The 22,372-nt window shown below is 38.7% G+C and overlaps 1 protein-coding gene across 3 annotated transcripts in view; it reads left to right on the top strand.

The window, feature by feature from the left end:
- The window catches only part of DLC1 (DLC1 Rho GTPase activating protein), a 290,446-nt gene that overhangs the window by 108,722 nt on the left and 159,352 nt on the right, over positions 1-22,372 (top strand). For all 3 annotated transcript variants that reach the window (XM_069977657.1, XM_069977656.1, XM_069977658.1), the window contains one exon: positions 969-1,002. In XM_069977657.1, coding sequence (XP_069833758.1) covers positions 969-1,002 — 34 coding nt within the window. The remainder of the gene's footprint in view (positions 1-968; positions 1,003-22,372) is intronic.

The raw sequence follows: 22,372 nt of genomic DNA, 5'->3' as shown, positions 1-22,372 counted from the left end.
TGGGACCTGATTATGGTCCAAATTATGAGAAAGGTTTATTAGAAAGGCGTAAAAAGTATGTAAATCCAATATATATATATATATATATATATATATATATATATATATACAGTGGTACTTTGGTTTAAGAGTAACTTGGATTAAGAGCGTTTTGCAAGAAGAGCTCACAATTTTTTAAAACTGTGACTTGGTTTAAAAGTAACTTGGATTAAAAGCATTTTGGTTTAAGAGCTCACAGTTTTTCAAAACTGTGACTTTGTTTAAGAGCATTGCTTTGGTTTAAGAGCTCCCGGTACTGAGGGGGAGTGGGGAAGTGACAAAGCCTGCATAGCGGGGTCTACAGCACTGTACTCTGACCCAGGAAGTCTCCCTCACCTTCCAAATCATAGCAGATACACTTCAGGCTGGGGCTTGCATCAGGGGACAAGGCTGTGGAGGTAATCTATTCGTAACTGTAACCCCTCTCTCCCAGGACAGGGTGTACTGCATGTATGTGCCCACATCTGCCCTGCTCATTCCTTCATGCTCCCTGCAGTCTCTGTCAGCCCTTGTGTTTCCCATCCTCTCCATTACTCTACAGTAACTTATAATATCAGATATTCTGCTCTTTCTAAATGTTTGTTTCATTTGTTATTCAGAATAAAAAAAATCATAATTTTTGGGGTGTTGAACCATTTATCTGCATTTCAATTATTCCTTATGGGAAAATTTGCTTTGGCTTAAGAGTGGATTTGGATTGCAAGCACGGTCCCGGAACGAATTATGCTCGTAATCCAAGGCACCACTATATATATATATATATATATATATATATATATATATATATATATATACAGTATATATATATATATATATATATATATATATATATATAAAATTTTTTTTTTCACAATAATGTATGTATTATTACACAGACAAGACCTAGTTTTATCATATCTCAAAATATTCTTTCATCTATTTTCTTTTAGGCCATGCCTGTGATTTCAGAAAGAGAAAAGGCGGGTATGTATGTTTCTAGTATATTCTATGTAACAATCTCATGTTTCATTAGGTCTTTATCTATGTTTTATTAGGTTGAGTCACTTTCTACATTACATGTTATAAACTGTAGGTCAAAGTTCACAATTCATTTCCTGGACAATCTGTAAATAAAGGAGAATGTAATCAAGTGTGCAGAATATTTTTAGACTTTTGGCGCTTCGGCAGATTATTGTGATTGTAATATTATTTTACAGGTCATGGTAAAGGAAATTGATGTGATCATATCAGCACAGTAGCAAAGAGATATATTTTCCCTACAATCTATTTCATTTCTTTTGGTTTTCCTATTTGGATGTGCTGGTAAGCAATTTTGCCATCACCATTGTCCGGTGAAAATTTTTATTTAAGTATTGTATTGCCCCCCAAAAGCTATACAAATCCCCAATATACACTTATTAAGGGAAATTCACATAAAGTGCTTTTTTCCCCTACACTTACTACTGCATCAAGGCTTCACTTCCTGGATTAAATGATGATGTCACGACCCGACTCCCAGAGCTGTGCGGGCTGTGGCTGCTGGAGAGGATGATGGCAGAGGGACACTGAGGGACACAGGACACTGGAGGGACACTGAGCATCCCTCTGCCATCATCCTCTCCAGCAGCCACAGCTCGCACAGCTCTGGGAGTCGGGTCATGACATCATCATTTTATCCAGGAAGTGAAGCCTTGATGCAGTAGTAAGTGCAGGGAAAAAAGCACTTTTGGGGGGCAATACAATACTTTAATAACATTTTTCGCTAGACTTCTCATTTAAAAGTTAACATTTTTTTACATTATAAATAACTTGTCCAGCAAAAGGCCTTTAACTAGTAATTGCAACCTGTATTTCCTGATGAATTCTCTATGCCATGGTATAAGGAATAATTTATCCAGACATTGCAAATGTAGCTGAAAGAGCAAATATGATAGATATGTTTGTAATATGAACCATGCACTATAGGATGTTTGTTATACAAATCAGATGTATTCTACCTTCCCAGAGAATCCAATTCATTCCAAATGGCATAAACAAATTTATACTATATTATTACTTACTGTTTTTTTTCCTATGGATTTTATGGGAATGAGGGTCATGTTGGATATTGTGTCTATCATATGGATCTTATGTGAAGTTTGAGTTACACTTTCCTTTGTGGCTATCATATGGATTTAATGTGAAGTTTGAAAAGCATTTTATGCATAAGCTGAATACATCCTGTTTGCCCTGATATTATCAGGGATTCCATTGTTGTCTTTCTTCTGAAACACCCATATCATATTGCTTAACTTGTATTAAAAGGGTTGTCCAGCGAAAATCTTTTTCTTTCAAATTTACTGCTGTCAGAAAAGTATATAGATTTGTAATTTACTTCTATTTAAAAATCTCAAGTCTTTCCATACTTATAAGCTGCTGTATGTCCTGCAGGAAGTGTTGTTTTATTTTCATTCAGACACAGTGCACTCTGCTGACATCTCTGTCCATGACAGAAACTCTCCAGAGTAGGAAAGGCTTTCTATGGGAATCCCCATAGAAAACCTTTCCTGCTCTGGACAGTTCCTTACTCGGCCAGAGGTGTCAGCAGAGAGCACTGTGTCTGAATGAAAATAAAACAACACTTCCTGCAGGACTTACAGCAGCTTATAAGTATGGGAAGACTTGATATTTTTAAATAGAAGTAAATTACAAATCTATATATTTTTCTGAAACCAGTTGATTTGAAAGGAAAAGATTTTCACTGGATAACTTTTTGTTTTAGTTTCTTAATACACCCTCCCATTCCTGAGATATATGGGTTTGTAGTTTGTCTGACAATTCAGTTATTAGTCAGATGGGCGAGAACTTAATTTTAGGTGGGTGTAATTATACAGTCAGGGCATTTGAATTTGTTACATTGAGGAGTGAGTATGTCTAATACACCCCCTGACTATATGAACACTCCCATCACTTGATAGCCACTCCCATTATTAAAAGTACATTAACCCCATCTGATTATTATTCAAATTGTCAGACAAAGTATAAACCCACATATCTTAGGTAAAAGAGCGTGTATCAAGAACCTGTAATCAGTTTATTTAATCATAGTTACATAGGCCTCTAGTTTTTTGGGGTTGGCTACATGTCTTCTTTAAGGGATGGATATTGGCAAATGCTATGAGCCTTTCAGTTACAACCTGTGTAATGCATTGTATAGTAAGTTATGGACCTTTATGATTTTTATTGAAAATATTAGAAGTCCTTTTTTGTAATGGCCATGTTCAGGTGGGAATCAGCTTTATGGGGGTGTACATACTATTTGTAACTTACTGTAGACATTTTTTGTCTTGTTTATTTAGGAATGAGGTCTGTACTGTTAATATTTACTGTTGTTATACAATATAATCAACATGAACATTTTAATTCCTTAGCTAATAAGACATACAGAGACAGTTAAGAAGTTTTAACAATTTCTATTACCTCTCCGTTAAAACATGGTGTATTTGTAATGCTGAGAGATGCACTGTACTATATGAACTGAACGCCGTCGCTACAGGTGTGTGATCAGAGATCCTTATTTCTAGTCAGGACAAGACAAGTGATGGAACAAAGGGCAATGGGTCGTGTACTGTAAGGCCTTTCTCTACAAGGAGAGAGCGCTGCTGAGAATAGATGAAAAGGAAGGTGACCGCACAAGCAGGTGAAAGTTAAAAGGTTATTAAGATTATCACTAGACATGTGAAATTGAGGAGGAATGTGGGAAGAGAAATATTTCCAGCTGCAGAAATTTATAGAAGAGGAGAGATGCCAAGCTTGTTACAGTGTAAAGTTTTATTGAAGTGTAGAAGGAGAACATGAATGATGAGCTTAGAGATAAAGGGCCGCCATGTGAAGACCCTGCTGTGATGCATATGAGAGCTATGTGGAGATAGGCCAACATTGGCAGGCTTACCAGCTCAGCAAAGCAGTCAGTAATTTACTGATAACATAAAGAACACAACTTTTTATACACATATGTCTGGATATGTAATAAAATAGACACATCATTTTCGCTGCGGTATTTACATTAACCTTAACAAGTTACAATCTCAATCCACAGATAGAATTAAACAAGGTAATGTTTATAGGGGCTGCCAGATAATGTGCTAGGATGAGTTGTTTTGTTTAGTCTCCCCGTAAAATAGGTGTCACCTGAGGTGTGTGACAGCCCCTTACCCCCCACTCTGTTCACCGTACCAATATGTACATGAGTGAGACCTGAACCTGATTGCTAATAGGCGGATTAGGATGACTACCATTCAAAACACATGATCAGATTGCGTTGCAGTTGCAGCGCAGTTTCCATTGCGGAAATAAAATTCTGCCATTACTTATAATTGGAATCTGATACAAGCTGCAATGCGACCTGATCGTGTGTTGTCACCCTAAGGGTTACAAGGTGTGCTTAACCCTGTGTAACTAGTGAGGAATTACATGATTGCTTAGAATTATTCTTTATTATATATACTGTACATACTGTACATCATTGATTCAGCCATCTGATTTTATAGGTCATATTAGACTCTATGTTGGCATTATTGGTGTTTCACTGAGGGATCACAGTCCACAAACACTGCATCCAGATGTTAGGGAAATATAAAAATTATGAGCGAATCATTGAAAAAATTTTTTGCAGTTTTTTCAAATTTTGGATAAAAGTTTGCAAATGTTGCAAACTGAATTCTTCAATGATTGGCTCATCTGTAATTGTAGGCATAGTTTTTATATTTCCCTAACATCTAAATGCAGTGTTTGTGGGCTCTGATCCTTGCTGTCAAAAATACTAGAATCCACAGTGAAACACTTACAAACCGAATTGAGCGAATTTAAACATCTGTCCGTGTTCCCATAGTGTCCTCTTCTATGCCTTCAGTTGCACACTCAGGCAATCGCTGACTCAGGTAGAGTACCACAGCTGAGCGGGCTGTAACTCCTGTGTCTTGAGAGTGGCAGCTGGCTAAGCCAATCACTGGCCTTGGTGCTGGCCCTTCTCAGTCATGATTGTGTCTTGAAAGTGACAGCTCGCTCAGCCAATCACCAGCTGGTGCTGTCCCTCAGTCAATGATTGCCTGAGCGTGCAGCTGAAGACACGTTATAGGACACCAGGGGAGCAAGGACAGGTGAATAAACTTTCAAACTGAGCTTTCTCATCTCTACCTACAATGCTTTTTGTTTCTGGTTTTTTTTCTTCTTTGAGTGGCATTGTTTGGGTTAGTGACATTTTTTCTAGAAGTCAGCAGGCTGTAGTTATGGTAGTTTGTCACCTAGTTTGTGGCATGGACCTAAATAGAAGAGTCCCCTGAATGACATGATTCAGGAACGACATGACTTGTAATGAGCTGAAATAATGTCACAAAAACATGTACTGTCTTAGTTACCCATAATAATAAATCATATCATGACTTAAGAAGAGCAGTACCAAATTTTGAGCAATACTTATTTTAAGAAAAATACCAGTTTTCCCACCTTTTCCCAACACTGTGTAAAAGTGTGAAGGAAGCCCAAGATAGCTGACAGAAACCTCAAAGATTCCATTAAAGTCAATGGTTCCAGGCAACCTAAAGAGAAGCCATAATGCTATGTGAACCGATCCTATCCAATGTTACAAGTCATGGCATTGTTAACTAGAATATAATATGAGAGATAATCAAAACAGTGTAAAAGAAAAACTATCTTTGGTCCCCATAGAAGCCAGTAAGCGCTCATCTTTTATTTTATATAATGTCCTGATTGTTTGCTATTGGCAACAAACACAGTTTTTAATTATCGCCTCTAATGTTTGCACATACATCTGATATTGCATCACAGCTTATGCAAGCACATTTGCACATGGATAGATAATAAAGCTAGTCCTAGGTGCATGGATGAAATATAAACAGCACTCCTAATGGGCTCATGTGCCCTCCGGTGCCACTTGGTAACACTCCCTTTTCCATATTATTTTCAGGCAAAGCCCTGGGAAATCTTTAGCATTTTCCTCTATGTCTGCTAGAATTCTAATTTGGTGCTATGTGGTTCATGTTTTTTTTATCATGCTTTAAAACAAAGCTTTACTTATATGAAATCCAGGTCCAGTCTACTGAAGGCAGCTTTTTAGACTTGTGCAGGTTAAAAAAAGAGACTAAACACATGAAGTCCCGGCCAGTACAGAGAGTCATGGCCTAATGTGTCCATCAGTCACATGACTGCTCTCTCTATTGGCGCAGATGACTTGGACTTCCTATGTTTAGTTTTTTCAACCAGCACAAGACTAAAAGCTTCAGCGTGCATGTGCGACCACCACTCATTTTCAGTCTTTATGTGATTTCATAAGATAGCCAATGAGTCCCATAGTGAGTGTATGGGGTGACAGCTAAGATTGCTAATTATGGATACATATCCTTTATCCTGTGTATACAGTTGTTGTTTTTCCCTACAATTGAAACCCTGTTATACACTTTACAAATAAAATAGAAGCAGCAATTTTCAGTGTCCCATTGTTTTCCACACTGGCTTCCTGACCTTTGCCCTCCCAAACTCCTTCATTAGCTGTTTTATGCCAGTGCCTGATGCTGAAACTGATGTACTTCTGCCCTCCTAGTCCCACGTTACTATCCGCCCTCCTGACCTTGTTCAGCAAAAGCTACTTAGCATTCCTTCCTATTTTATAAGTATGGCTTTAAACCTCCTATTCCACCTCTCTATTACCACAGGGACATTTCCCTTTGCCCAACGCATACACTTATTATGTTAAAAAAAAACAACAACAAAAACTTCCCACTTGGTATCACCCCTCTTTAGTTAACCTCAAGTTCACTTTGTGTACCTTTTTTTTCTAAAGTTCATATTTAACTATTTGCTTTGTGCTTAGAGTTACCACATGGCCGATAGACCCCAGGGCCAGCCAGTTATTGGACAAGATATCCAATGCTGCATAGTTTTTCACTGGATATATCATATGCCAGTTTTTTGCATTACACATTAGGATGATTGCACATTGTAGATTTGTTAGAGTATGTTCACACTGAGTAAATGCGGCAGAATCTCATATGCCATAGCCTGTCTATAAGAGGGCTTGAGTGCCTCTGCTCCAGCCGCAAACATTAAGAGCAAATGGTCTAAATATTTATGTAACTGTGAATATATATATATTATGGGTTATTGTGTTATATTGCCATTACAATAAATAACTTCTAGATGCATTACATACTGGAGAAACAAACATTCCTCAGTCGGAGATTTTCTGTCTTCCTCTGGCATGTAAGTTCTCTGTACAGAGAGTTTGTTGGGTGCCACCCAGAAAGAAATACTGAACATTCTCCCTAATATAATAAATGTGTTATGCCAAATTAGTCCGGAGCAGGAAGTCTAAATGTACTTAGAGTTAAAGGCCCATTAATATGACCACCTTAAAAATACAGCATATTAATGGTGTGTAAATGTTATATGGTTGAATAAAACCTAGGTTTCCAGGCTTATTTGAATCAATTGAAAATGAAATGTATAGAACAGGTGGCTTTATATGAATATAAAGGTAAAAAATTTATAAACTTTTTTATCTGTTAACGCATATGTTTGAAATTTATTTTCTATAGTTTATTACATTAGCTTACTCCATTTAGGATTTAAATCTTAGGCTATGTTCTCACAACATATTTTTAGTTGAATAAATGTAGGCAGGGTTCGAGAGCCTTTGATTCTCTTAGAGGATCCCCATAGTCCTATGTAACAACAGATAGACATTTGGAAAATAAATAAGAGAGGGACCATGGTAGATTGTTATAATAAATCTTTAAGCATTTATTGGTAGAAAACAAATAATAATTACCATAGACACACAAACATACATATAAGAAAGAGGGTACTTCTGGTCAGTGCAGTAACCCTATTCTGCCCTTCCTACTTTTATTCCCTGGTTCAGTGTCCCCAAATTCCATGAGGAACTGACCCTACACATTAAGAAGCATAGGTCTAACCCATCCAGGGGTAAGTCAGATAGAGAAAGATGTGCTTTGTCCTGTGTCAGAGATAAAGGGTCATAGGCATAGGTATAGAAATGGCAGAAGATGGCGGGAAAACAGTGGGAAAATATTGTTGTGGGCTTGGTTAGTGAAATAAATTCAGCTAGTGTCCCTTCTTCCATCTTACAAAGACTTAAGCCTAACCACTGGACAGACTAGACCTCGGTTTCTTAGGGTGTGTAGTGTCAGTCCCTCCTGGCAGTATTGTTTACGGCTTCCATTAATAAATAACGCATTGCCTCAAAGTGCTTAAATGGTTTAGCATGCATTCATTGTAATGGGAAATATAACATTACTATATGTACTTAACTACTGTATTTCCCCGAAAATAGGACAGTACCTTATATAAATTTTTGCTCAAAAACAGGCACTAAATCGTATTCCCCACCTGGGCCTCCCCAGAATACTCACATCCTTGTGGGACGGGCAGCCTTACTTTCAGGGGTGCCCTAGTTTAGGGTAGGGGGTGCCTTATTTTCGCAGGGGGGCATACTTTAGGCTAGAGGGTAGGGTAGTTGGGGTGTCTTATTTTAAGAGGGCGTCTTATTTTCAGGGAAACACGGTACCACATGGCTAACCCTGTGTTGGAGAATAAACCGTGCATTGGCCAGGGATTGTTGGTGCAGGATGTTTGGGGTATGGTGACTAGATCTTAGGAATGTCTAAGTGAAAATATGTTTACATTGTTTCCCTATTCACATTGAAGCTGAACCTACTTTTTAGGTTGTCATTGTTGCGTCTCTGTGTTCTCTATGGGATGGGTTAATGGGAAACTATCAACAGCTTAAATAAATCTAACTTGCTGATAACTCACTTTTGTGCTTGGAGCACTGAGGATGAAGGTTAACCTCTTACCTTTATCATCAGCGCCATTTCCATTAAATTTGTAGTTTAATTATGTGTCTAGTAAGGCTGTTTGGAGCACTGGGGGTGGGGCTACCACCCCCCAAAACACCAATCCACCACTGGCCTAGTGCTCCAAATGGCCTTACTAGATGAGGTATTAAACTACAAAGTGCACAATTGTGGCAATAACAGACATCTTTTAAATTAGAAAAGGAGGACGCCTTTTTCCTTTTGTGAACATAGCCTTGCATAGTGTGCAACTCTACAACTATACTTTATACCAGTGTAACTATAGAAATCTTTACATTGCTTTTTGTTCATTTAAAAAAAAATATATATTTTTTTCATAAATGGTTTTATATGTCTTTTCCTGCCTGGATAACATCACCATAATCCAGTTTTGCTAATTCAAAAGTAGAATTGTTCCAATATGATATCATTCTACAAAGACTGGTAATATTTTCTTATAGTGTCAAATGTAGCATTATACAATTGTCTCATTTTCCAAAGAGCCTTTGTCACTTTAAATTATGAGAACAATTTCTTAAAGCTCTCCAGCAAGAACAGCTGCTTCATGTCAGGATGTCACCAGCCCTTCGGAGTATTCAGGCTCTAATAATTCCCAGAACTATCTCTAGTATAAACATGTTGTAATTGGTGAGTTTGGCAGGAGGAGCCTGTTTTCCCAGAGAGTTCAAGCTTCTTCGGGATAACTTTTTTTTTTCACTGCATAAACATTTCTGTTGATCACAACTTTCTTTCTGTTTATTTTGCCCAAAGTTTTGTTTTCCCTTTATTTAAGATAATGGAAATCTCTGCTATCTTAAGGGGTCAAGGGTAAATTGTTTTTTGAAAATTGTGCTTCCACAAATAAGGAATAATAATATGAAAACATATCAATAATAATGAGATTAGTTCTACTTTATTAAATACAGTCACATATTTTTTATGGGATGACAGAAAGCTTTTCTTTCTCTACTGAGTATAGTGTGGCAGTTGTTTAAAGAAATGAACCAACCTTGGATATACTGGTTTCACATCCCATCTGTGACATGCAAGACAGATAGACAGAAAGATAGATTAGATAGATAGATAGATAGATAGATAGATAGACAGACAGACAGACAGATGCTGAGACATCTCCTAACATTTCCATTAATTGTCTCATAGAATTCACTAGTTAAAACCATAGGAAAATGTAGTTTAGAACTTTGGAATATGTTTAGCCAGCATATGATTTTTTTTTTTTAGTTTTTAACTGCATTGAAAAGTCTACATTTTTCAATAGTCGCTAGTAAATATATGCAACAGTACAGGCAAACATTTGTGGAATAGGATCAAGAGTACACTCAATGCCATGAACGTGCTTTGAACAAACTAAGGAGTTACCCTATCAAGACAAGCTGACAGAGCAGACACAGAGAGAACCGGCTGCAACTGGTAGTTCCACACCAGCAGTCATTTTAGATCACAGCAGTTGGAGTGGGTTTTCTTTTGCTAGGGTCACTACAAATGTATAGAGATGGTGTCGCTAGAGATGTTATTCTTTAATACACTGGTGCACATGTAAATGGGATGCCTTTGGTGGTTCAAGTGCAGTTTTAGGCTGGGTTCACACTATGTATATTTGAGGCTGTATTTGGTCCTCATGTCAGATCCTCATAGCAACCAAAACCAGGAGTGGATTAAAAACACAGAAAGGCTCTGTCCACACAATGTTGAAATTGAGTGGATGGCCGCCATATAACGGTAAATAACTTCCATTATTTCAATATAACAGCCGTTGTTTTAAAATAACAGCACATATTTGCCATTAAATGGCGGCCATCCACTCAATTACCTCATAGCCTAAAACTAAGACATTGGTACTTGAGAAATTGATTCACAATGGGTAACTTTACTTAACCCCTAGACGACCAAGGACGTATCGGTATGTCCTGTAAGTCTGTCCCCAGACGACCCTGGGCGTACTGGTACGTCCTAAACTATGAAGCGTGCTCTGGAGCGGAGCGCGCTTCATAGGAGGCAGGCATAATCAGCAGAGAGCCTATCACACTGATCAATGCTATGCCTATTCCATCTATACAGTACATGTATACAGGACCCCCTACTCCATCTATACAGTACATGTATACATGGCCCCCTACTCCATCTATACAGTACATGTATACAGGACCCCTACTCCATCTATACAGTACATGTATACAGGACCCCCTACTCCATCTATACAGTACATGTATACAGGACCCCCTACTCCATCTATACAGTACATGTATACAGGACATTACAGGTATACAGGACCCCTACTATACAGTACATGTATACAGGGCAGTATTACCAGCTGCTGCTGCTGCCCTAAGCGCTAAACCTGGGGACACCCCATCTTCACTCACCAATTAGCATCAGGATTGGTAGGTAATAGCTCCAGACATCACATTTAACACCGCCACACCAGACCTGACCAATACCGCCATACTGTGACTGGATAACACCGCCATACCAGACCTGACCAATACCGCCATACTGTCACTGGATAACACTGCCATACCAAACCTAACCTATACCGCCATACTGTGACTAGGTAACACCTCCATACCAGACCTGACCAATACCACCATACTGTGACTGGATAACACCGCCATACCAGACCTGACCAATACCGACACACTGTGACTGGATAACACCGCTATACCAGACCTTACCAATACCGCCATACTGTGACTGGATGAATCTGCCATACCAGACCTGACCAATACCACCATACTGTGACTGGATAACACTGCCATACGAGACCTGACCAATACCACCATACTGTGACTGGATAACACTGCCATACCAGACCTGATCAATACCACTATACCGTGACTGGATAACACCGCCATACCACACCTGACCAATACCGCCACACTGTGACTGGATAACACTGCCATACCAGACCTGACCAATACCACCATACTGTGACTGGATAACACCGCCATACCACACCTGACCAATACCGCCATACTGTGACTGGATAACACTGCCATACCACACCTGACCAATACCGCCATACTGTGACTCGATAACACTGCCATACCAGACCTGACCAATACCACCGTACTGTGACTGGATAACACTGCCACAGCATCTCCACCAACTCTATACTACAGGTATACAGAACCCCAAACTATACACTACAGGTATTCAGGAACTACACCAACTATATACAACAGGTATACAGGACCGTCAAACTATACACTACAGGTATACAGGACCCCCGAACTATATACTTCAGGTATACAAGACCTCCACCAACTCTATACTACAGGTATACAGCACCTCCACCAACTCTATACTACAGGTATACAGGACCCCCTATACACACTGACACTTTATACCCGGACAGCGCCGGGTACATTTTCTAGTGTGTGTGTATATATATATATATATATATATATATATATGTATATATATATATAAAAACATATAAAAATAAATAAACGAATAAACATGTAATATACCGCAGTGTGCGTAATATTCCGATCTATTAAAATATAACAATCATCAGGTGCGGATTGCCGACTTTTTGTTACATTGTATATAAAAAAAATTAATAAAAAATGATCAAATGTCAGATCTTCACAAGTATGGTATTAATAAAAACTATAGATCATGGCGGAAAAAATAACCTTCTATACAGCCCCGTAGGTGAAAATATAAAACCGTTATAAGCGTCACAATAGGCCCATTTTATTAATAATTAATTGCAAAAAAAAAGGATTTCATAAAAAAAAAAAAATAATAACATTAGAAAATCTGTGTACACCTGCATATGGTTTTATTCGGGTTGACCTACAGAATAATGGTATCATGCCACTTTTACCATATAGTGCATTACGTAGACACAGGAACTCACCAAAAGTTACCAAATTGCATTCTATTTTACGATGTCACCAATTTATATCTTCATAAATAATAATTTTGGGGTTTCATAATACATGTTATGGTAGAATGAAAGATGAAATTACAAAGTACAACTACTCGTGTAAAAAAACAAGCCCTTACATGGCCTGTAGATAGAAAACTGTTGCCAAGCATAAATTACGCATTCGGATTATGAAGCAAATTGTTTGAGATCGGCAAACACGAACAATTGGCGTCATGTTCATATGAACATACGAACATGTTCGCTCATCACTATTCCTAAGGTGATGGAGAAATCATACCTGGAGGTAGAAGGTGGTCTGGCTCGACCAGAAGTCCACAAACTCACAGCTATGGGGCCCTTGAAATTGTTATCCCCTCACACTTGAAGAAAACTAGTAGGAAAACATCCCTAAGACCGCAGCAAAACTAGTAGGTAGGGCTTGTTCATGCTACATGTAAGCAAGGCCTGGTTCCAAGTCATCCTAGTAGGCCTTGACAAATAACCTGACTCTATAAATAACCGACTCACATGGAACATGGGTCTTAACGGCCCAATATCAATGGACCTTTTATATAAAGAGCTCAAATGTAACAATGTTTATGGCTACAAGTAATGCCACACTTCAAAATGCTCTTTTACAAATATAGTCCAGACATCTTAATAAATATCCTGAAAAGCAGGAAAAAAAATATTTAAACTTCATGTGTGAACTTGAGTCATGTCTGTGCCGCTGCTTAAAGTTATTATAATATTCACTGGCTGCAATGACTTTATGTCTGACATGTACTATGCATCTGTTGACAAAATCAAATACGGTAAAAAGAATGTTGACTTTGGGTTTGGAGCTGATGATTTACTAGGTAGGAAAATCAGTACATAGCCTACGCTTACTATAAATATATATATATATATATATATATTTCTATGGCTATGGAATATATTCCACAGATTGGTAATAATAATATTTAATTCTGAAAACTGTAAAAAACATTCCAAAACCTTCATTTTTTGTATCCAGGTGGACTCCTCCTATGACACCCATGCCCTAAAATAGCATATGGACAGGGTTTGATGTTGTGAGACAACTACTTCAACAATTTTTTAAGCATTTCCTTAAAATACTTTACTTTTATTTTATACCATAATGCCTATATGTTTAGTGTTCAGTCTTTATTACACCAGACCACAACACTTAACAGTGTGGCTGGACCTGGGAATACAGACTTAGGCTAGGTTCACACTATGTAACTGTGCGGCTGTATTTTTTATGCGGCTGTAAATGTGCGGATGAAACTACGGCCGTGGGAAAAAATAGACATGCGGCTCAAAACATACGGTCATTTACTTGGAAATCTGCTTCAACTAAAAATAACAAATACAATTTTAAGAAAGTGATGCAAACACCTCTGGATGCATCTGGGAAAGCAGGGAACACAGTTTACATGAATTGCTATTACCGGTGTTTGCGATCCTCTGCAGTATGCCGATGTCTCTCATGGTTAATCTATTAAAATAATAAAACACATTTTCGTTGTAATAAAGTGCCTTTCGTTGTTCAATAATTTAATTCTAACGAATCCATCATTTTGCAATTAAATATACTGTCAAAAAATAAATATATATATAAATATACATTTATTTATATATATATATATATATATATTTATTTTAACAGTATATTTAATTGCAAAATGATGGATTCGTTAGAATTAAATTATTGAACAACGAAAGGGACTTTATTACAAAGAAAATGTGTTTTATTAATTTAATATATTAACTATTAGAGGCATCGGCATTCGGCATCATTGCCGGCTATTTTTGAAGTACTCCGTACGGACCGCCTGTCAATCCACGGCCGCGTTTCCAGCCGCAAACAATGGTCTTGTTCAGTTTTTACGGGTCCGTTTACGATCGGGCCGTAGATTCATACATAGTGTGCACTGTGCAGCCGTATATCCTATACTTTCCAGCGTACGCATGAACCACCAAAAATACCGCCGCACAATTACAGCCGCAAATACAGCCGCACACTTACATAGTCTGAACCTGGCCTAAACAGGTAAGGTTTGTATCCTACACTTACATGTAGACTGTTGTTGTGCTAGCAATAACAGCACATGACTACTCTCATGGCAAACCTGACCAGTCTATAACGACCGTATTTTCCGTATAAGATGACTGGACGTGTAAGACGACCCCTGACTTTTAAGAAGATTGTCAGGGATTCACCTTATATGGTGGAAAATGTTAACCCCTGCCTGACCCCAGCCCTGCTGTGGTCAGGCAGGGGTTAACTGCAGCTAAATTAAAAAATAAACAGTTAACTCACCTGGGGCCCATTCCCGGCATCTGCGTGTCTTCTGGCCCATTCCCGGCACAGGCAGTGTGATGTACACTGCATGTGCCGGGGATCCCCAAAGCTCTCATCTGAGAAGCTCGGAGACGCTCGGCTGCCAGGAGAGCTTTGGGAAAATGACAGAGGCTTCGGGTACTTCCAGGGCCTCTGTCATACTCACAAAGCTTTCCCAGCAGCCAAGCTACTCCAATGAGACGCTCTGCTGCTCGGGAGAGCTTCGGGGATCCCTGCAGCAGGCAGTGTACGTCACACTGCTGGCACCAGGAACGGGCCAGGAGACGCGCGGATGCCGGGGGGCCCCAGGTGAGTTAAGTGTTTTGTTTTTTTTATAGTGGTCGCCCCATACAGTGGGAATGCGTCCACTTTTTAGCTCCGCCACCGCATGGGGTGACCATACCTGCAGTATAAGACGACCCCCGACTTCTAAGAAGATTTTTCGGGGTTAAAAAGTCATCTTATATGCCTGAAAGTACGTTATTTTATATTTTAACAGTGTGTACTGAGCATACCCCCTTCTTCGCTGCATGTACTTAGAGGAGCAAAACAAATAGAACAGGAATGGATGCTGATATTTCCTGGATGGCATGCACATCACTATTGTACACTGCGCTATTGCTACTTTGGAGATATATTATAAAGTTTCTTATATTTGCTTGTACTGTTAATCTATGCAAAAATAATAAAAAAAGGCCCATAATTGTTTTAAATGGTACTGAAAAAATATGTTTCTACTCCATTAGGTTCGGCAATGTTACCCTAGCGTGCATAGCATCGTGTAAAATCTAGTACCTATCTACTATCTCTATTTAACATTTTAGATCAGCTGTAAAGGGACCAAAACATTTGCCCAACATGTTTCTAGATATATATATTATATTTTTTAAGAGAAATATACATATGTTCCTCGTATTTTTAAGACATATAGTATCTCTGCTCAGAGAAAGAATTGTGTGCGCCTAAAACACATAATTCACAAGCTTGGCAGAAGTGGTTCAGTGCAAAAGGCCTAATTTCATTTTAGACAAGCATTTATCATATATAGTATTTCTGGAATTATCCAAATCTAGGATAGAAAACATTTTTCCTTTCTGTTTGGCATGTCATGTAAGGAGACAACTCTTAGGAATGTGACCTGTGTATCCCTTGCAGAAAAAAAACTACACTCCCATGTGGGGGGATTTGGAGAATACAGAAAGGCACATTAGATTCCATTTAGTGACACAAAATGCTCATTACAATGTGCCTAAAACTCTAAGAGCATTCACGTTATTTAATTCTTCTCGGATATCTATGTAGTTTTGTATTGTTCATGAAGTGAAATAATTATAACAAAGGCAATAAAAAAAAAAAACATCTGATGTGCTATAGAGATATGTCAAACATTTTGTTAGATAAGGGTCTTGGACGCCACTGCTCTCTAGAATGAGTTGGAATAATTACTCAGCTACGTTATCTCCCCTCATTGCAGAAGACAGATGCTGTAGAAAGTCTATAAACCCATCTCCTGCAGTAAGGGGAGAGATGATCACTTAGTGCTACTCTTAGTGCATCTCCTTACTAATTTTCAGCACCCAGACTTTAAGCTATCAAGACTTTCGACGTCTTCATGACGTAGACAAAGTGTAAGATATCCAGCCTTCTAAACAACCAGTTACATTTTTTTTGTAACAAAGTGAAGTACAGTGATTGGGAACGTTTCAACCCTGACATGGCTGTCTTTGTCAAGTGCACATGTCGGTTTTAAACATTGCCATTCAATGTATATTACATTGTTACAATGAAGAATATAGAAATGCTGTACATTTCAGTCCCAGGCAATTGCACTGCTGGATTGGGTCCATCTAGCGTATATTCCTTCCATTCTGTGGCTTACAGTAGGCATTGCACTATTAAACCTTTTCTTGATAACGATTAAGTGCCCATGGCTTAGTTTATTCCTTTTCTTGTTAAATTCCTTATTCTTTACTTGCTCAGCCAACATAGGGGACTACAAAAAGAAAAAAATGAGCTCCAACGAACGCCAGACAATCTACCCATATTTCTTGTGTCCTTGTTCTAGGCTTCTATGGTGCAAAGAAGACAGGGTAGACGAAAAGTCAATCCAATAAAATCATTACTTTATTGTGTCCTTAAAAAAACTGAAGTTGAAACAATTACCCATAGAACTAGCTCATGCCAACATCAACGCATTTCAAGCCCCATCCACAAACTTTTACTTATGACAGTCATACGCATCATTAATTTCTTTAGGAAACCCTATTGTGAATAGTTTATCACATGTTTCTAAGTTTGTAATATCTTTATATTACTTTTAAAAAATCAATAGAAATTATTGAACAGGAAAAAGTCTACTTTATTGAGTACTGCTTAGAGCCAAAGCAAGAATGTGAATGAATTAGCTGCCTGCATGCACTGTCTTGATTTGAATTTTAAAGGGGAACTCTGGGCAAAGATTTAAAAAAAGCAGTGAGGGCAGGGGGTGATGGGAGTTTCACCACTCATAGTCACCTGCCAGTCTGCTTTATCCCTCCATGCTGTGATATCATGGCCCCACTCAGCAATTCCCGCATCAGTAAGTGAGGCAAGACATCACTGGAGTCTCTGACTGGTTGAGTGGGTAGTTCCTGTGGTGTTGTGATGACACAGGAACTGCGGAGACCGGAGGGGGACAGTGAATGCTGATGCAGCAGGGGCACCAGGATGGGTATCACTTCATTATTATTATTATTATTATTATTATTATTATTATTATTTAGTAGTACCAACATCTTTTGTTTTGCTACTTACCTCACTTTATTATTATGTTCCCATCACCTCAGCATCAGTACTGTTTGTGGGCATTGTCCAAACCAAAGTCACACAACACAGCAAATGTGTGGGTTTTTTTTGAGCCTCTATGACAGTATTGGACCGCATCCCAGCTCTGAAATCAAAACGCAGCAAAGACACTTACGTAAAAATGACCTAAAGGAATTCTTTTAATTCCGTTTATATTTTGAAGGCTGAGCGATGACAAGTTTTGATCCCCCACATACAAAATTTCATCAGTTGTCCCTATTAATCCATTACATGTGTCAGTCTCCTAAACAGATTTAATGGAAAACACTAAGGCTTCTAAATGTTCCGCTTGTGGTTTTCAAAACATTATAATGAAACGGAAAGCTAACTAATATACGATAACACATGTTACTTCCCCTAATGTGGAAATTGGAAACTGCTCTTGTAACTACTCTCACAAATTGAAATCCATTAGGAAAACTATTATTGGCTGCATTTAGTATTGTTTCAACAACATGTTTTTGCATATATCTATACACACTGACTACACCTCTAAAACATGTACTCAGATGTGTACAATACAATTGCTGCATGTATCAAGATCAACAGAGTATACAAAATAGACCCCTAGTGGGAGCAGTGAGCTACAAAAATGTTTTCAGGAGACTAATACTCATTGTTAAAGAAACATTATTCATATTTTCAACATCTCTCGAGCTATAGGACGTCAGAAGTAGCAAGTTTTGATTTGATGGATTCTAGGCTAAGGACCCTATTCCACAGTAACGATAACCGGCCGGATCGGCCCCATTTGGCCCGATTCGGCCGATTATCGTTCGGTGAAATAGAGAGAATGATCAGCCAATGACCGTGTCATCGGCTGATCATTCATTTAGGGCCAGACCTAAAATCATCGTTCCCCCACCGCGCATCGCTACGATTAAATAGCAGTGCGCGGCGGGCGACCGACGATTTGACAAGCAGCAGCAGCATACATTACCTGTCCAGGCTTCTTCTCCGCGATGTCTTCATCCCCGGGTCCCGCGCGCTCTATCTTCAGAATGGCTCTATCTTTAGACAGCGCGGAGAAGAAGCCTGGACAGGTAATGTATGATGCTGCAAGGACATCAGTAACGATGTCCCTGCAGCCCTCGCTCAACGATCATCGGGCCATGGAATAGGCCCATAAGGCATCACAAAGCCACACTCTCCATTGTATGAACTGACAGGTCTGTGCGACTGCTATTCAATGAATAGCGGCCGCACAAAACTGACATGTCAGTTTATCATGCGGCCGATTGCAATTCCAGCCGGAGTGTATATAATATGATTCCCTCTGACTTCTATGCAATGTATCTTTTGTATTATTCACGGCCGTTTTTGCAAATCGGCAACAACGGCCATGATTAATACAAAAGCTACATTGTGTAAACATAGGTTAAGTGTTGGAAATCCGCTGTTATTCCCAATACTGTCATTTTGTATGGGTTTACATACTCGCAGCAGATTTTTTGTTCCACTCCGAATATGTAAAGCCTTATCCCCTTAACCCACCACTGCCCGTTTAATACTTTACCCATCCACGCTCTGGCCTGCTTCTGTGGCTCCTGACTCCCTGACATCACGCTTGGCCAATCAATGGCTGCGGCGGGACAGCGCACTGCTTGTCTGAGCAGGACATCGGGGAGTCGGAAGCCACAGAAGCAGACCAGAGCGTAATGAGTAAAGTATTAAACGGGCAACGTTGGGTTTAGGGGACGGGGCTTTGCATACTTGCAGTGGAATGAAAAAGGATTGCACAGGATTGCAGCGGATTTTGCTGCAACAGAGCTCACAGCATAAAATCTGCCAGGATCTTGTACATGTTTTTTTTTATTTTTTTTTTTTAAAGCACCCTAAATGTTTATCTACTCAAAGTACTAAAATAATATATAGTGTGCCAGTAAAGTTCACAAAGTCCAATAATAAATAACATCTGCAATATTTCATACAATTAAAGTCACCATTGATGTGATACATTCATTTACAAAAGTAACCATTGAAAACCATTTATATTCAATCTGAAGCTGACATGGCAATATTATTCAGGTATTTTCATTTATACTATTCACTAGAAAAATCTGTATAGAATTTATGTGGAATCTCTAAACTGTCCTAATAATTTCCAGAGAAGTGACATGCCTGACCTCATAGCATAAAACCCATGTCAGCAAATCTAGACCAGATGTGGTATCTATCATAATACTTTACAGCGCTATCTATTTTCTGGCCGGCCATTTCCGATGATGCTATTTATTCAGAACATTGAAGGAGCATTTTACATATTCCAAAACGTTATAAATATTTAATATGAAAAATGTTAAGTCTATGAAAATGAGATCCCCAGAACTATCTACGGGGTAACCTCATGTGGTTTGAAAGTTACAATACTCTCTGCACGTATTTCGAGAAGATTTGAGAGAAAACTGAAAACAGATGTTGACTCCCAGGACCTGAAGGAAGATGACTGTTTATTATATCTCTTGTTTTTGTAGAGTTGACAAATTCCCAGGGTTCACACATTTTAATTTCCTTGTATATTTGATGTAAGAAATATGCAGATTGTCTAGAATGCTTCAAGTTAGAGTTCATTGCTTAAAGGGGATACCCAGGCTTATATACTTAATGGCCTGTACTCATTATAGGCCATGAGTATAAGGTCTGCAGAGGGTCTGACTCCCAGCACTCTTACCCAGATATTTGAAGGGGCACAGTGCTTAGGTGAATGTGGCAGCCTCCTTTATAATTTGCCTTTGCTTGCCTTTGCTTTGCCATATTGTTAACAGTGGTGCAAGGTCCTGTACCATTTCACAATGGGAAATACTTCAGTACATTCCATTGCTGCAACTAAGGATATGTTCACACTACGTAAAACAACGGCCGTTATTTGAGGTCAAATTGAGGCCAAAACATCGTCCGTAGAATTACGACCGTGCGGGCTAGTCGTGAAACTACGGCCATTGTTTAATATTGCCTTCCGGCATGTTTTTAATCGGGCTGAAACATGTCATTTAATTGAAATACTGCGACTAGCCGAATAAACCACTCAGTAATTTTTTTACATTAAAATCAAGTTTAATTTGGCCAAAATAAATTTTACGTGTGCGGCTGCATTGAAATCCACGGCCATAGTTGTAACATTACCGTCCGCAAATAAATGACCGGTTCATCTTTCACGGGTCCGTATGAACTACGGCCGTAGTCTTATACGCAGTGTAAACCGTATGACCGTAGTTCGTACGAATTGCTGTATCGTACCATCCTCAAAACAACGGCCGTAGTTTTGCGGTTAAAAATACGGCCGTAGTTTTACGTAGTGTGAACATAGCCTAATAGTAGAGTGATCGGCGCTCACTTACACTAGCCATCAGGCTGTGTAAAATGGCCTTGAGCTATTAGTTAAGCTGGACAATCCCTTGAATTTAACAGTAGAGGCAGTTAAAGGTTGAACAACAGACATTTGCGGCTCATTTGTATATTACATAAGTGGACTATCTCCTTATAGGCACCTCATTTAACATCAATAAAGTTATGATGATGTTGTTCAACACCAACCCCCGCCTCTGAAGGGCTCTAGCGGATTCCCTTCCAGTTAAGGAAATAGCATTATGCTGCAAAATGACTTACAGGAAAGAGCAGTGGAGTTAGAGCCATTATGTGTGCCATTTTCTTACCCAGTGCAAGAGGATACCCATCCACCTTTTTATTTTATTGCCATCCTACACATTTGTGAGGGGCTTTAGGAAACCCCTGAAATCATGCAATAGAGTGCCTGTTTTCTCCTTACAAGGCAAGGCCCCATACGAGTGGCTATACCATGTAATATGGAGCCATAAAAAACATTTGGTTCGCATTGCATGGCTCATATACAATTTCCCATACCCCATGTGTTTGGATTTTTATGACGGGAGCTTTTTTATGTATTATGTCATATCAAAATCTACAATGCACTAAAAGAAATGTTATCAAATAAAAAGGGCTACAATTGAGAGTATTGTTTCATGTATGTTGTACTGTACTAAATGTATATATTGTTTTGTTTGTATGTTTGTTTCTTCTCAGATTATAATATGGCTAATTGCCTGAAGTATTTGTCTATTTGCCTTCAAAGTCCCACTCTGTGTGCAGAACATTCTCTTTCACTGAATACTTGAAGGAAGAAAAAACGTCTTCTTTGAAGTTTGTCTGGTCCTTCATGCCTATTTACATTCCTTTAGTCCTTACACAAACCTTATTGACAGACAGCAGAATAACTCCCAGTTATAACATGTAGATACCTGGGAAAGAACGCTCATTAAAAAGAAAAACGTTCTTCATTCATCTTCTCTCATTTCTCACCAGATTACGGCAAACATAAAAGAAATATTGAAGGTGAACTCTCAAATAAAATAATTGTGAATGGAGGCGATT

This window comes from Dendropsophus ebraccatus, chromosome 7, assembly GCF_027789765.1.
Source record: "Dendropsophus ebraccatus isolate aDenEbr1 chromosome 7, aDenEbr1.pat, whole genome shotgun sequence".
NCBI classification, from domain to species: domain Eukaryota; kingdom Metazoa; phylum Chordata; class Amphibia; order Anura; family Hylidae; genus Dendropsophus; species Dendropsophus ebraccatus.
Note: the sequence above shows the minus strand (reverse complement) of the source record. Positions and strands in the feature narration are given on the sequence as shown.